At 35.9% G+C, this 17,889-nt stretch overlaps 1 protein-coding gene across 2 annotated transcripts in view; it reads right to left on the bottom strand.

Annotated features, from left to right (window-relative positions):
- PPP2R5E (protein phosphatase 2 regulatory subunit B'epsilon) overlaps positions 1-17,889 on the bottom strand; it is a 158,603-nt gene that overhangs the window by 23,166 nt on the left and 117,548 nt on the right. For both annotated transcript variants that reach the window (XM_036896276.2, XM_036896275.2), the window contains exons 4-5: positions 13,908-14,009; positions 7,600-7,692 (exon numbers count right to left, since the gene is read on the bottom strand). In XM_036896276.2, coding sequence (XP_036752171.1) covers positions 7,600-7,692; positions 13,908-14,009 — 195 coding nt within the window. The remainder of the gene's footprint in view (positions 1-7,599; positions 7,693-13,907; positions 14,010-17,889) is intronic.

Below are 17,889 nucleotides of genomic sequence, written 5' to 3'. Positions count from 1 at the left end.
CAAGCACAGCGGCCCTTACCATTGCTCAAGTTGTACCTCCATGAAGCTGACTCTGGATACAGTAGTCAGAGCAGTAAAGCCCCTTTTTAGGGTTTTTGAGTTACAAGTTAGACAGGATGAGATGGTGATTTATTGTTAACTGGTAATGGCTACCTGATAAAATTCTTGGTACAAATAGATTCTGTAAAATTTTATTTCCTATAGACTCTGAGAGAGAAATGTAAACATTGTGACATATTCAAGAAATTTGTTTGGAAAGTAGTTCTTTGTATTGGAGCTGAGATTCAAGGCTTCACGGAATTCATTTTGGTTTAGAACTTAAAATTCTTTAACAGGTTGGATTGTGTTGTGTCCAATTTGTCTTGAGTTTTTAAAACACAGTAACAAAAGGTCACTTTTAAGGACAGGCTGAGTGGTTTGCATAATTTGCATGATAATTATGGCACCTTTCAGCTAAATACAACTGCAAATGTGAAGTACAAATTACTAAACAGCAATCTCCAGCAGTACATATGTTTATGGGGATATTTGAATAGTATGTCTCTTAGCAACCATGGACTGCTGTTCAGATTTGCAGAGTGGCTGAAAGCATCTTTAGAAATATGCTACTAAATTCTAGCCACAATAATCCACCCAGTGAAATAATTTAAGATTTTACAATTTACTTTTGGCTGGGGAGAACATAAACCATTTCCCCAACCATCCTAACACAGATGAATATTATCTTTACTGGGAATGGACAAAGTTGTTCCATAATCCTAGGCAAGCTTACACACTTACAGCCATGGAAGGCAGTTGTCAAGTTAACCTGAGTCTAAAATCCACATTACCATAGATACAAGTGTACTATGTAATTAACTGACTGTCTTTGATAAATCTCCAACGGCTTTCTTGTGTAAAGACTTAGGTTAGGTATATAAGAAATGCTGATGGTTATGTAAATCTAGATTTAATAAAAACTACAATGAAATTTAAGCAAGCCATTAATACCATTCTTAAATTTAAAAACAGCAAACCCTTCAAATGTACAAGTCACAATATTCTCTGGCCCACACAAAAGTCTGAATTTCAGGTTCTCTTGAAAGATCAGAAGACCTAGCAACACTTGGTCCACTTACCTACTACTTAACAGCTAACAGGAGCGGACTGGCAGCAGGGTTCAACGTTTCTAGGTCACCACTGTTTCCATCACTCCTTTTCTGTCACACCTAGACTACGCCATTCTATACTGCTTGTCTGGCCTCTGTAAAGATCTGAATGTGCTATCCCTTGTACTCACATACTAAAAAGTGCATGTTCCTGGCACCATTCACTTCTAACACAGATTGGAAGAAATCAGTTGGTGAAGTGAATCTAACATTCAACATCTTAAAAAATCCCAACAGCAAGAGAAGTACCATATAAGTTAGAGTCCAATGGGATTTTTTATTTTAAGAATGGCAAAAGTTAGATTTCAAAAAATTCATAACATGAAGGCAAGACACAGTAGACTAATACCATATGGCTTCACAGACTGAGGCTACTCTAGAAAATATCGTGAAAGAAGGTTCTCAAAATAAGAACTGATCCTAATAAAAATACTGATAGCAGCAGTGTAACATTTACTGTACACTTACTACTGTCAGGATTATTCTAAGTGCTTACATATATATTCACTTATTAATCTCTGCAATAATCCTTAATGCAATTGCTATTATATTATGGATATTGTGCAACTAATTTCCATATGGGGCAACTGAGGCATCAAGTGTTATATAACTTGCCCAAGGCATGCACTAAAAACAGCAGAGCCTGCATTCAAACCAGCCCATACACTTAACCACTAACCTACACTGCTTCTTTAGGAAGAAGAAAAATGCAAGGTATTGAAAAAGGCTCTTGAGGGAAGACTAGAAGCTTTCCATTGAGCTTCAGATTTTAAAAGAGAATAAATGATGAAAGGAAGGAAACACAAATGTTAAGTATAAAAGAAAGGACACAGTCTTACAAAAACAGTCTTAGGAAGGCTAATACACAGAATCAGCCGAGGTATATAAAAAACGCAAGGCAACAAAATGGGAATATACTTGTAACTGAAATATTTTTAGTATTTTTATTGATTGTAACACACATGTTCATTATTTTTAAATGCAAAAAAGAAATACTAAAATGAAAAGATGAAAATCACCGCACATCCCACCAGACAATTAACAATTTGGTATATCACCTCCCAAAACTGTTAGTGAATATAACAAATAGTCCTTCTCCCTAAAATAACAGACTCAGGTTCAAAAAGTCATACTCTTCCATAATGTGCAAGTTTCATTTAAAAACAGATCATGTATAGCTCTATCTCATTCTTTTGACAAACTGATGCCTTGTATGAATATCCATAGTTTATAAACCCAAACCCCTACTGAGAAACTCGTTTCCAATTTCGTAATAATTATTAACAATGATGCTTTCAAAATCCCTATACATATATCTTTGGGTACATATCTGACTATTTTTCATGGAATTGCCTAATTGATAGAATTTCAGTCAACAGAAAACTCAGATTTCCTCTCAGAGGATTATACCAACTGTACACACACACGTACACACACACAAACACACACACACACACACACACACAATATATATCTATCTATTTACTGGTACATTTTTTATGTGTTAATGGCATACTAAAGAGGGATCTTTTTCACCCAAGCCTCTATTATGTTCCAGTCTCCTCTACCCATACCACATTATTTTGATTAATGTACATTTATAGCATGTTCATAGATAAAATATATAGTTCCCCTTTTCAAAATTTATTTTATTTCATGAACTCAGAAATTTTCAAACAAACTACTGAAATTTTAACTAGAATTTCACTAAATATATAAATCAATTTGGAGATTCTATGGATATCCATGATGGCAAGTCTTTCCCATCTAAGAGTATGTTACATTTCTGCATTTACTCTGGCCTTCTTTGCAAAATTTTATTATAGGTTTCATATAAAATTTTTTATTTCATTTCAACTGGTGGAGATTTTTAAATTAATACTAGAATTAAGAAAAATAAGATATCCTACTAATGTGGAAAGATAATATGAGGAAGACGTGAAAAGACGAATTACTACTTATTGAGCAACTACTATGCCCCATGCAAAAGACCAGCAGAAATTCTTACAAGTCAATTCATTTTATCCTCTTAACAAGCCTACTTGTAGCTTGTTGTAAGAGATGTAACTGTTATCGCCATTTTAGAGAAGAAAAGACTGATGCTCAGAATAGTCAATAATCTGCCCAGACTTTCAGTACGTGTTTAAGAAGGTAGGGAGCATGTCTACAGTGCCAACTTAACTAAACAAATTTAACAGCTGTCAGTTTGGGGGTATATACTACTTTAGTGAACAGTATCTCACTTATTCTGTTATCCCCATGTCATGAATGAGGAAACTCAAGCCTGAGCATCAAGTGTATTAATTTGCTGAAAGTCACACTGTATGGAGACAGAAAAGCCAGAGTTTGAATGCAGTTTCTTCTTGGCCCACATTACATATTCTCAGCTCCTAAGATACATTTAGTGTATATAGAGGAGTCAGGATTCAAATTCAGAGCTTTCTAACTTTCTTTCCACTACACTATGTTAAAATAGCTCAATTCTAATTTTTCTTTTGTCTTTACTGAAGGAAGAGAGTCACAATAGATTGGACAGAACACAGGATATAGATTCAAATTTCAGAGCTAGAATAAATTACATTTAACTGAATAAAGAAATTACAAGCTGGGATCACCAAAGCTGATTTTGAGATCTTTGAGAATCCACAGAGAATAAGAAATCTGCTCAAAGGAAAAGAGTAAGGTAAATGTCATCCTGATTTGCAAAAAGGAAAAGTATGAGGGTTCCTTTACTTAGGTATAAACTATACTAGGACCAGGTGGGAAACTGGGGGATAGAGAAACAAGTAGGGGAGAAGTGAGAGTGTAACAAACAAATGAACTGATGACATAGTACAGAAACATGAAGGACCTGCCTGCTCAAGGGCAGCAAGGCATGGCAGCGGGAGGAGGAGGGTGCAGTAGGAACGGGGATAACAGGGTTGAATCTCAGCAATAATGCCTCAAGCGCCAAAAGCCAAGCCTTTTCTAGTCCTAAGATCTGGTCCCACATCAGAACCAGACCTCCTAGGAAGGGAGCTCATGAGAAGCAGGCAGGGGGTTGAAGCTACACTCTGATAAGACAATAGGGCCCCAGCTAAATCATGCACAGAATAAAGGATAGGAAAAGGGAAAGAAGGCCAACTTTATGGATTACCAACACAAATGAATACGGTTTTCTGGAAAATGACAGCTAACCCACAGCCAAGGCTTATTTCCAACATGACAGTTAACACACCGGCTAATCATACGATACATTTAAACACCACTCAGTGGTGCTATTGATTCTGCTAATACCCTGGCCTGTCCCTTTCACGATGGATACAGGAACTGGGGTGAGCCGTGGTCTGAAGATTGAGTTCATCAACATATCAAGCAGAGGGACGGTAAAGAAGACAAAAATTGTAAAAATGAGGCAGGGACTAAAAACTAAAGTAGATTGACTTCACTTGTACTTTATTTCTTGTCCCTGGCAAAACTCACGGACAGATGATCAACCCCATGGTTTGTAAGTACTTACATAGGGCATCATTACCAGTAAATAGCAATAGCCCCCAGAAGTTCACTAATGCCCCATGGCAGATGAATGGCATTCCTTTTTGTAATAGAGTTCCAAGGCACAAACATGAGGGGATGCTGTAAACACAAAGTCCCAGCTTTTCCCACAGCATCTGACAAAGTCTCTATAATCTCCTTATGAGCAAAAATTTTTAATGCAAGAAGGATGATCAGATTCTGGAGTAAATTTCCAACTGGTTCAAGGATGGAGTTCAAATACTGCTGATTAATGAACCTGTTCTAAAGCAAAGGGAAGTTGCTAAAGGCATGACACGGGCTCTATCCTTAGTCCCGGTTAGTTTTAACAATTTTAATCAATGACCTTGATGAGGCCAATAGCTAGCATATTTAAGAAGGTCACAGATGTGATAAAGATAGAAGATACAGTGAAAAAAGTGCATGACAGAATCAAGATCCAGAAGATATCAAAAGGTGAGGAAAAATTATATTCCACAGTAATAGATATCAAATTCTACACCTAGATAAAAGAGCAAATTGCATAATGAACAAGAACAAGGGAAAACACGGCTTTAGAACAACCTAAACAAGCTAAATTAAAAGTCAATGTAGATGACAAGCTTAACATAAGTTAGCAGTGTCAGTACAGCAAGAGCTAATGAGACTTCCCCTTTAAGAAACCTAGCCTCCAGAGAAGAGAATGGAGTACACAGTTCTAACTGCACTGGACTGACCAGACTCAGAGCAACATGGACATATGTTGAAGACTTCAAAAATTGACAAGATTGGGTTGACAGAACTAAGGACTCAGTCTAGAGCACAGAATGCACACTGACAGCTGTAGGCTAGATCCAGAAGGCAGATGCATTCATCCTGCATAGTACTGCAGAACTACCAGAAAATTTTCACATAAAAATATGGATGTCTATTTCTCTTGGAAAGAAAAAAAAAAAGTCTAGCAATAACTGAAGGAAGAGGTGTAGACAAAGCTCTGTTCAGTAGGAGCTAGCCTACCTCCTGTTGTCTGAATCTGGCCACCAGACTTACTATAAATGATCCCACAAGCATTTGAGTTGCAACTGCTGTTCTAAAGGAAAAGAGCCAACAGGTAAAACACGAAACCTGTGTTTTAAGACCTGAAAGGTTATGTCTGGGCTAGTGATATACTAAGGGACTAATCTGGAGAAATAAGGCCAGGGCATACAGGGATAGGGAGGTTCAACATTAAAAAGCACTTTTTAACAAAAAAGGAATAATCTGCCTGTGTATATGGTCCTTCCTCATTAAAAACGGGTAGGCGGAGGGCATGCCTCATCAGGGTTTCAAAGGAGACTGATTCACTTAGTAAAGAACTAGAAAAGAAGACCAAAATATCCTTTCCAAATCTGGATCTCTCTGTTGTTTTAATCTTATGAGCTTTATCAGGAGCCCATCTACCATGGAGAGCACACTGAGCTGGGGCCTTGCATGCTTTTCACATAAGAAAAGCACTAGCTTCAAAGTAAAACTGTAATGTTTACTGTTTCCATGCCAACTAGACACATGCTTTACTGCAGAATCATTATCTGATCCTCTCAGGCACTTCACTTTACCATAAATATAAGGGAACCTTGTTATTTCATTAGTGTTGAGGAGTGAAGACTACTCCTGACTTCAATCATTCCAAGTTATAATGAGGGGAATCAAAGGAGGCATCATTGCATCATGGACAGACAACCAGAACAGGCATTGTGCTTGAGAAAACTTGATAAACCTCAGTATTTTCATCTGTGAAGTGTACATAAAACTTACATGTCTGTTCTAGATTGCTGTACAAATCAAATAATGCATGTGAAGGTACTCTGAGAACTACACAGGGCTATATAAATGGAAGGACTTTCCAATACAAAACACAAATCTGTTATGTCTTGCTTTTCTTTTGTCTGAAATGTTGCCTCCTTGGTATAAGGACGTGTGGATCAATGTATCTATTTACCCAGTGATCCATGTATCCACCTATTGACTACCTCTCTGTCTGTTATCTCAGAGCTCACTTTTTCAAAGCCTCTCAACCTAATATACTCAGAATTCTAAATTTATTGATTTAATAAAGAAGGGGAAATAAGGTCATCACAAAAGTTGTCAACTTACCCAGGTAAGGCATAGCAGATTAATTTCCTGCCAAAATAATGTTTTAAATTTGAATTTCTGCTTATTGGCTCACTAATAGATATTTATTCTTTTCTACTTGAGGTATCCCATTAATCACTTAGAAAGGAGCTTCAACTGTCCATATACCAGTTAGTTAAGTACCAATTTTCATAGATGAATGTCAAATAGGAGCAAGGAGCTATTACCAAAAAATTCACTGCCATGAAAGTTCCCAAGTCCTAGGTAAAAATGAAGATGTGGTCTACAGTTATAAAATGTAAAATGACAAACCAAGAAAAATATGTACCTTGAGAAGTTCCAGATAGGTTAGAGTTAATCTCTTCATGGGAACTTTAAGTGTTAAGCTGTGCTATTTCCTAGCTGTGAAAGCTCAGGAATACTCTGACTTTGATTATTCATTAAAGGTAGACTTCTGCTCTAGACAGTCCCCACTCAATTTTAACAGATCTATGCAACAGTTCCTTAAGGATATTTAGCAAACAGAAGTTTTCAAGCTACACAAAGATTCACACAAACTAGGGTATATAAATGAAATTCCTTTATAATTAAATTTTAGGAAAGCAAACTACAGAGATTTAGGTATTAGCATTCCTTGTTTAAAATATAATTAATTTCTAGCACAATAAATTAAGAGGTACATATTACTTTTAATGGGCAATAATGGAAACTAACTTATTTGTAGAGTGTATGTTTGTTTATAAAGTGATATAACTGTCATTGCAAGAATTCTTAACAAACATCAAGGAAAAATGAGATGAAGAGTTAACTGATTAACAAATACATGCAACCACAAGAATGTGCTTACCTGTAATACAAATTTCTGATCTATGTATTTTTTGGCAATGCTGGGTTGGAATTCTTGGCTTTCCAAAAATCGTATGAAAAATTCATATACAAGCTGCAACAAACCGATTATAGTTAATTTCAAATTACAATTCACTGAGAATAGTATCAAAAACCACAAAAATTTTGTAACACTAAATTGATAGGACTTACAAAATTTGATTTGAACATCAATCTACTAGCCATGCTAAACCTTTCTTGTGGCTAGCCACTGCTGTTGTTTTTTAACTTTTTAAATTAAAAGCCTAAAAGTCAACCAAAGCAAAAAATCCCCATAATCTCACCATCCAGAGATAACCATTGTTAACATTTTAATGTATAAACCTCCCTATTTTTCTCCATATTTCTACAACATATCAATGTACTATATTTTTATAGCATTTTGAAACTACTTTTACCATCTAAACAATATATTGGGTACAATTTATGTCAATAATATCTAAGCCACCATTCTTAGAAGCTACAACTAATTATACACAATTTATAATGAATAGTTCTATTATTCATAATTGATTTAACCAATTTCCTATGCTTAGACATTTTAGTTTCTGAATTATTTCTCTATCAAATTACATCATGGTATACATCTTATAACATACATCAGTGTGCACATGCTCAATTATTTTATGAGGAAATATTTCTAAAAGTGGAACTGTTAGTTCAAAAGATATCCAAACATTTCATTCAAGATTGTCAACACTCATTGACAAATTTCCTTTCAGAAAGTTTATGACAATTTATACTCCTAAAAGGAATATATGATGGTGTAGCAGAGTGTTTTCATCTACAAATGATAAGAATATTCTCATCTGCAAAGTCAATCTCAAATAACTGTTCTTATAAACAATAGGGGATCATTGTTCATGCTCTTTGCAAAATAAATTGATGTTAAAGTATACATTAGATCTTTGTGTAGGATACAATATAACAAAACCAGAAATTTTAAGAGATACAGACACTGGGTTGGAGCCTAGTTGAACCCTTACTGTGTAATCCCAGGCAAGTCAATTTCTCTAATAGTCTGTTTATTCAACTGTGTAAGGGTGATGATAATCCTCAAGATTAAATGTAATAATGTATGTAAAGCCCTCCACACAGTGACTAAGACATGTTATCATTGTCACTATCACCTAAAACAGCATTCACATACATTTTAGTCTCACTATACTTAAAAATGATTGAAGACTCTAAAGAGCTTTTGTTTTTATGATACATATTATTGACCCTTGAACAGCATGGGAATTAGGGGCATCACCCTGCCATGTAGTTGAAAATCTGTGTATAATTTTGGACTCCCCTAACACTTAACTCTGTAGATCAGAAGACTTACCGATAACATAAACACATATTTTGTATGTTATTTGTATTATGTACTGTACTCTTACAATAAAATAAGCTAAGGAAAAGAATATGTTTTTTTGAATTGTCACAAATATCCAGAAGTTTCCTATATATTTATTGGAAAACATTCATGTATAAGTGTACCCACACAGTTCAAACCCATGTTGTTCAAGGGTCAACTGTATATAAAATTAGAAATAAAAGCCAAGAAATTTTAAATATGTATTTAATATTTCATCTAAAAATAATAAAATACATCATACATTAACATAAAAAATATATTTTGTGAAAAATAGTCATTTTCCCAAAAAATTACTGAAAAGTTTTTATTTTTATAAATCTCTTGAATAACACATTAGAACATAGTTAGATTCTCATCTGCTTGTGCATTCAATCTGCTCTAATACATTGTTTTGGTTAAATATATAAAGAAAATTGAGCCTCACACAAATCAAGTAGCATGAAAAAGGGAGAATATTATCATAGTCTTGTCACATAGTGGACATTATTCTTTGATGCTACACTAAAACTCAACAGACATTTCTTAAGAATGAGTTGCAATGTAGAATCTGAAACCATTATCAATGAATTCTCCATATGTTACACCAAATTCCAATTATCTGCCTTACACTTTGAATGGATCTTTACCCATGCATGGTTTCCTACCATCATTCATACCAAATGGAAAATATTAGTTCACCGAGTTATGCAGATTTTTCAAATATTGACACATTTCATTACACAGTATTAAAAATGTTAGATTCCTTAATACCCCCAGTTTTATCAAAAAGTCTTTAAGCTGTGAGCTGTCAAGCTCAATGTGACAGATGTAAGTTTTTCAAAATTCTAATTCTGTATTCTGCTTGAATGCTCTAATTTTATCAGTGGTAATAATTATTTTGTATGTTTTAGAGAAATCCACCAAATACCCAAGTTGGAACAACCATAAGCTTGTCAGGGATTCCTTTAAGTAAAAATATTTCATTAAAAAAAAGCTATTTTAGCTTGCAGCTTAAACAATCACACAAATGCTTTAGGAAAAGACAACCATGATAACTCAGTACACAGCAGCTGTACTTTATGCTCACTTCCCATTGCATCACAAAGAGTATTTTTTTAAATGTGTACTGGAAGGTCGACTTACTAAAAATAATTTATCTAAAAATTTATATAAAACAATTTTTAAATTATAAAAAAAATAATTTTTTGCTGCTTCTTCAAGGACTTTTTAAATTGAACTTGGCTTTTTTTTCATTGCAAGTATACTGCAGTGAAGATTATGACTACTGGCTAGTTTGGCACAACTCCCTTGCTTTGTGACAAGGCAAAAGCAATTTCAAACACCGCTGCCTTTACAACTATTAGTGCAAATGTCAAAACAGTGCAAAGAGAAATTACATAGTGTCATTTACAAAACAAGTTACAACCTTGTAGGTCACTGAAAATCAGGTCTCAAGGCCCCCCTAAGGGTCTGCAGATACTACTAACCTAAATGCAGAATACAGTGACTTTGTGACTTCAGACTCTTAACTTAACACTTAAATTACTTATTCACATTAGGATTTTACTTTTTTATAACACAGTTTCTCTCTTTGAAACTCTGAATTCAGAAAAGGTTTTCCCAATGATCTGAACATTGTCAAGTTGTACTTCTAGTCATAATAATGCCTGAATCCCAACACCTTCTAGAATAACTGATTTTTCTCAATACATGAATCTTTCAATTCTTAGTTTTATAAACAGAATGTCAGCCTTAATCAAATAACCCATAAAAGGGTATTTCATCTCTCTATCTCTCTTCTGATTCCCATAAAGTGCAGAGATTCTCATCTTCCAGGCCTGAGCTGTGGGCTGGCAAGGCTTTCCGGTGGGATTGGCATCGAACTCTCCCCACTCTGGTCCCTTGAAAGCAATTATGGTTTAAACAGTCTGGTGGAAACACTTCAGACACATTTATTAATAAGCATAAATGTTCGCTATACTTAAAGAGGCAGATTTTGCCTCAGAATAAAAAAATCTCCCTTGAGTTTCTAAAGGGAAAAATGGGGACTGGGAAGATAAATTACTTTTCAAGGTCACGTAAGTGAATTCTCCAAGGAACATGAGTAAAAAGACTTTAGCATTCCTGTTTTTCAGTCTCAAGTGTAAGCATTAAAAAGCAATCTCTTAGTTGTAAATGGAAGTCCTGTAAAATCATATTCTACTGAAGATACAGATCCAATTTCATAAAATACTCAAATATGGGATACAAGTTTAAAAGATACCAATACAAATAATAGAAAAGATCAAATAACACACATACAGTAAACCCTTTGATATATTTGAACTGAAAGTCAGTGGATTTAATACTTCTTTCTATTTTAAATATCCCCAAAGATCCCCAAAATAACACATGATTTGCTATAATGAGTAATTTTGCAAGGGTCACATTTAAATCAAAGGTGAGGCCTACAGGAGCAGTCAACTGGCAGGCAATGGGCCTTAGCCAACCAATGACCACATTTCAATGCAATTTTGTTGTTCTCTACTATTGTCAGATATTTCGTAATAAACACCATGTTTCCTTATAAAATGTGCTCTAGAAGAGGAAGCACACTGCTAATGCTGAAGTTAATGAAATGTGCAACGGTCTATGAAAGTGTTGTTGAAAAATAGCCTGTTGGATCAATTAAAAAGTAAAATGTTGAATTTAGTGATGGGTCACTATGATATGAATGACCTACCATGAACAGAAGAGAGATTTCTTTAATGTTCAGTGAGTGCTCTTGTCTCTTGTCACTACTAAAACCACATATATCAAGTGAAAATGGAACGGTGGCTGGTTTGTGGAGTCAGGATATACAAAGGTAACACAGGATTCTTAAGACAAGTCAGGAGCCTGTACAAAGACTTCCGTAAGACAATCAATGGCAAAGGCAGCGATGTACCTACTGACTTGACCTTTCCTATGAATGAAAGTTGATTTGTGGGTTTTAAGAGTAGGTTTCCTTTACCTGATACAGCATAAGTCATATTTCCCCCTTAGCTAAAGAAGGGACAAGAGGATTTTAGGCTTGAACAGGATGTCAGCACAGATGAAACCAGCCTGTTTTGGAAAACGGTTTGTGATTTCATATCCATAGGGGTACAGGTCTTAGCATCATTCTTCACGGTTGTTGCTTTGGTTTTAGAGTTTCAGATGAACTAATGGTTAATGTTCCAGTAGTAATGACATAGTATAAGCTAGAGACTTTTGGTGAAAGAATTTAATAGCGTTAGAAATTAATTTAGTCCTGAATTTTATAGAGCCATTAATCTTAGGAAGGATTAACTGAAATGTTGAGTTAAATTTTATTATGCTTCAGGGGAAATTTATATCTTTGGAGATCATGATTTAGAGTATCCAAAAGCTCTTGCAGATGGCAACAGTGGTCCCCTGTATCTTCTCTGGGATGTGCAGAAGACAGTAAGTTGAAGCTTTAAAGATGTCTTTCTGTCTTTTCCACCATAAGATGTAGGACTTCCCTAAGGAGATTATCTTTTCGGTTTTGTTCTGTTTTTTAAATTTCTTCCAGACTACATTATACTTCTCTGAACTAGTACCAAGCATTTAAGAATAAGACAGGACAAGAAGCCCATCCATTTATAAGAGTAATTCTTCTTCTGGATTTTTAATCACAATCTGGGATATAACATGAGAAGCCCAAATAGTTTTGCAAATTTCTTAGATTGCAGATAGTATGTCTGGCACCTTGAGAAATAAATAAAGTATCTAAGATAGTAAATAACTACAATGTTTTAACTAACTTAGCCAATCTTGGCATTGGTAGTAGGAATACATATGTGTAATACACCTGGGTAAGAGTTGAGAAAACGGAGCCCCTGAAAGCTCTCTACTAGAGGAAAGAGCATACATGTATATCTGTAGCAACCTTGAGTTGCCAAAGCAGGACAAGGAAAGCTGCAGATTTATGTCAAGAGTTCTGACATGTAGAAAAAAACAAACTTTGAGAATACCTCTTGGCCTTATGTCCCTGGCTGCAGAATTTTCTGCTGTTCAGAAAGTCAACTAGTAACCATGACCACACATCTACAAAGATGCAGTGGCTTCTGCCACAGGGTAGAAATGTACAGAGCTATATTCCTTTCTGACCATCCCTTCCCTCCTTGCTAGTTGTCATCCAACCCCTGAAGACATTCTAACTCAGTAAAAAGATGGCTTTGGGCTTCGTTACATTCACACTTCCTTGTTCAATTTCTTTGAGAAATGTTGGCCTTCAGAGAAGGCAGTCAGAAAAGGAGAATGGAAAATGACCTACATGGATAAGTAAACACCATACAGACGGGCCAAGAGCTGGGAAAGGGGATGCAGGGATGGCCCCAATCTGTCCTGGCATGTGACTATGATTGGAAAACATGGCCTCAGTGAAGAGAACAAAACTGGCCTGCACACAAGCTTTCTCTCAGCTGTTGTTCTTCCTTGTAACAACATGAAGTAGCTACCGCAGTTTGTTTTTGCCCTTCCAGGCTAAAGAGCCACATTTGTGGTTATCATGAGGACAGGCATCTAAGTCCCCAGGGCACCTATTGTTGAACACGAGATATGTACTCTGTGACCTAATCACATCTAACTAATATTGATGTGAGAATAGTTCTGCTCTTGTTTGAGGCACCAGTGGGCAGTATCACCTTGAAGTTCTAATAAAAGAGGAAGAGCTGCTAGCTGGACCTGCAGCCTGAGAGGGCCCATACTAACACACTGCACTGAAACGTGGTATTTTATCCTCTCTCAGTTATAAAGAGTAAGAAACATAAAAAGCATTCCCTAGCTTTCCATTAACATACTCTAATTTGATTTCTTGGAAAATAAAGGCCTTGAAGGAATTCCCAAGCTAATCAGCTTATGAGTTAATGGATCTTTTTCTTATAACAAATCGTAATTCAAAGTACCTGTAAGTGTGGCCATGATGCCTCAAGGGTAGGTTCATCTTCTTCTGGATCAAATTCATTGCTGTCACTAGGAGGGAGAGTTCTGAATATATTGCAAGATACCTAAAAATAAACAAGCGGCAGAGTTAACTGGAAGCTCCTTCTGGGCAGCCTTACACAAGGTCTGTGCAGCCAGCTGAACCTCGATTACAGATGACAGGGACACCAAACAGGAACAGGGACCTCCTTCTATAGGCTTTGAGGCCAGGACTACCTCTAGGCAAACCTGGAAAGTAGCAAAGCACCGCCTACCCTCTTGAACAGCACTCCTTGTCCACCCATGGCCATTCCCACCCCAGGTCCTTGTGATTTTACACCTTCCATCAAAGCCTGCTCTTGGTTACTTACCAGTAAAGCATGCTTGTAATCAACCAATTTATACTTAGATATAAGTAACTGCTAATGGGCTTCATGTATTCCCTTTCTCAGGCTTATTCACAAATTACAAATCTACAACTGAACTAATGGTGAAATTTCAGGCGTTTACAAAAAGCAAACCAGAAAAGATAATTTCAGAACCTAACATCCTTCAAACCATACCTACTCTGTTCTCAACTGGTTTACAAAATAGTAACAATGCCCAGGATAAGCTATATCTGTGATACAAAGCTCTATAAACTAGGTATTCCTTTCCCATAGGCACGTTCCAAATTAAATGCTGGTTGCTCAAAGAATGGCCATGAGCCAGTTGAAACTGACTGATGACGAGATGAAGATTCATTATACTATTCTATTTCTGCATGCATTCCAAGTTTTTTTCAGTAGCAAAATGCTTATTTTCAAAATGCTACTGCTACTATTCTCAGGGTTCCTTTTCAGTATCTGTTCCTTGTCCTATTTACTCATCTCTATATGAACAGCCCAGACATATTGGCAGGGTGACGGGGGTAAGGCAGAAGACCTGTGAGACGCAGAAGGCAAAAAGGTAAAAGAAAGGAGATATTGTACCAGAAGTCTTTGCTGGACTTTCTGTATAATGCAGATAATACTAAGCTATAATATGCTGCTCTAAAAGAGGGAAGAAGAAAGGCTTTTGTGGACCCATATAATCTGCATGTGTTTATTTATTCAACAAATATTTATTAAGTGCCCCTTATGTACACACACTGTTTGAGGCACTGGAAAAAGAGTAATGAACAAAGCAGATACAAAATCTGTGTTCTCCAGGAGCTTGTGATCCCAATTTCCTAGCTATGGAAACTGAACCCAGATGTGTAAGCTATGAAAAGGAGATTCAGTTTTATGTTAAGTGCAACGGGAAGCCACTGATCTTAAACAGAGAAGTGACATGATTTGATTTTTGTTTTTTAAAAAAATCACTCCAGTAGCTATGTATGGAAAAGTCAGAAAGGGGACAAGTTAGAAGCCTATGAAAGTGGCACGAGATGATGGCTTGGACTAGGATCGTGGCAGAGAAGACAGAAATAGACTGACTTAAAATATATTCTGGAGGCAGTATTTGCTGCTGTCTTGAACATGTGGGGTAAACGAAAGGAAAGAACCAAGAATGAGTCATAATTGTAAGGCCATTACCCAAGATGGAGATGATTAGGAAAGGGAAAAGCTTTGTTTGCTTGTTTGACAGAGAGATCCAGATATCCAGTTAGGAATGTGTTAAAGGAGCGATATCTAGGAAGCAATCAGACAGGTGAATCTGGACAGGTCAGACTGGAGACCCAAGAGGACTCATCAGCATATAGATGATATTTAAAGCCACAGGACAAGTGGATTACCTTGTAAAGGAGTAAATAAAACAAAAAGAAGGGAAAGGACCCTCAGGCACCCAACATTTAGAAATTAGATAGAAAAAAACATCTGTGAGAGGCAAATGAAAAGGAGTAGGAGGTAGAAGAAAAAAGACCTCAAGTTTGGAGTCTCAGGAGCTGACAGAGAAGAGTGTCTTAAGAAAGAAGAGGTCAAGAGCAACAATGCTGCTGAGGTTAAGTTGAGCACAGAGCAGCATCTATTGGATCCAGCAGCCCTATGAAGTGGGTACTATTACTATCCCCAATTTACCATTAAAGAAAGAGAATCACAGGTATTGTTGGGATCTGAGGTTACAGTTAGTAACCAGCAGTTAAAATTGTCAGGCTCCACCATATGTTCTAGAAAAGCAGGTAGGCCACCTCCTTTGCCCTACTTTAGCTTAGATAACTGAAAAAAATATTACCATATTAGAATGTTTTTGTGTGTGTGACTAATAACAGCATGCACAATTCTATTATTTTAATTTTGTCCCTTCTGATTAGAAATTGTTTATTAAAAAAACTAGTGACTTTCCAAACATCAATTTATGACTTCTCTTCAACCACCTATCCATACTGTAATCAAAGAGACAAAAATCTTTTAATTACTTGCTTTTGAATCATTAAACTATACACATATTTCAGAAACTGAAATGAGTTTTCATTCCAACTAAGTCACTTAAATTTATTGTACTCTATAACAAGTTTTCTTCCTCTCCCAAGATGTGAATGTAAACTATGAAAGTTAAAAAATAAATAAAGGGCTTCTCTTATACTAAAAAATCTGGGTAAAAGAACACAGAAACTTGTGCTCCTCTGTACTCTTGGGCACATAAATGCTGTTACAGTGTCCTCCAGGTGCTGCAGCAATTATTTATATATTTGTCTGTCTCTCTACTAACCAAGAATATTTGGTGTCAAATTCAAACTTGCTTCCCTAGCATATATGAGACATTCAACAAATAGTAAAAAAATAAATGTCTGGTTACATTAATAAAACATTGTGTATTTGGGTTTTGCTTTAACCGAATTTCAAATTTAAGTTTCCTGAGTGATTTAAAGAAATCTAGGTTATTTAATCTTAAGATGTTCACTCTGTACAGCATCCTCTGATCTGGTAAAAGATTCACCTCTCAATTATCACATCAAAAGAATGTTGAGCTGTGTAAATAGTCCAAACAGCAAGTAGTTCTCACTTAGCCACACACTGCCTTTTCTTCAGATTTGCCTTCTTTGTAATGCTTAACTTAGTTTACTTCTGAACATTCACCAGATGAGTAGTGAGGAAGAACACATCTATTGGGCTGGACAATTAAGAGCTGACTCAATTGGTTAAGCAGTCTCTGGCACATTTGGAAAGAATGTCAGAACATATCAAGTGTCATGGAAATGGCCAATACTTTGACCCAGCCTGGCACATAATAGGTGCTTAATAAAAATTGTTCCTGTCCTTGAGAATCTATCCTAAGAACTGAGCCAAGACAAGACTGAAAAAACTACTTAGAGAAATCATTTACACCATTCTCCAGGAAGCATAAAATTGAAAATAACCTTTATGCCCAATATCTAAGAGGTACATCACTTATTAGAACATTGTACAGCATTAAAGATGGAAGCACAAAGAAATGTTTATAAATACAGATTTAGTGTGAATGACAAGTGAGAATGGTATGGCTGTACCTATAAAGATAAGAATGGAAATGGATAACTAAAAAGAAACTAAGGAAGGCTATATTAAAGCAAGAGAAATATGGATGATAAAATAGGTAGTTGCTGTTACTCCTCTTGAGACACAGCAAAAAGTCCTAAATCTATAAAAAGCCTATCAAGTTAGGGGCATATAGTATGTAAATTATACCTCTAATTTCAAGATGCAAATGGGTTCTTGCATTTGTTTGAGATTGTCAGGAAAGAGTTAAAAAATCAAAGCTTCTTACAATGCAGAGGGCTGAGCTCATGAATGGATGGTTGAAGGATTGAATAAACGGACCAGTTTAACCATACAGTTGAGCTCCAAAACCATGAGCTTAAAACTGGGTTATCCATGAATGGGCTTGGGGTAGGGAGCTGTCTCTAATTCCTGTGATTTTTTTCTGCAACACTTTGGATGTGTGAGTCCAACTTAGATAAAGATCCAGTTGTCTTCATCAGATTTTCTTAAGACTTCCAAAATCTAAAACTTGTTTAAAACCAGTTTG

This window comes from Manis pentadactyla, chromosome 11, assembly GCF_030020395.1.
Source record: "Manis pentadactyla isolate mManPen7 chromosome 11, mManPen7.hap1, whole genome shotgun sequence".
NCBI lineage: Eukaryota > Metazoa > Chordata > Mammalia > Pholidota > Manidae > Manis > Manis pentadactyla.
This window is presented reverse-complemented; position numbering and strand designations above follow the sequence as displayed.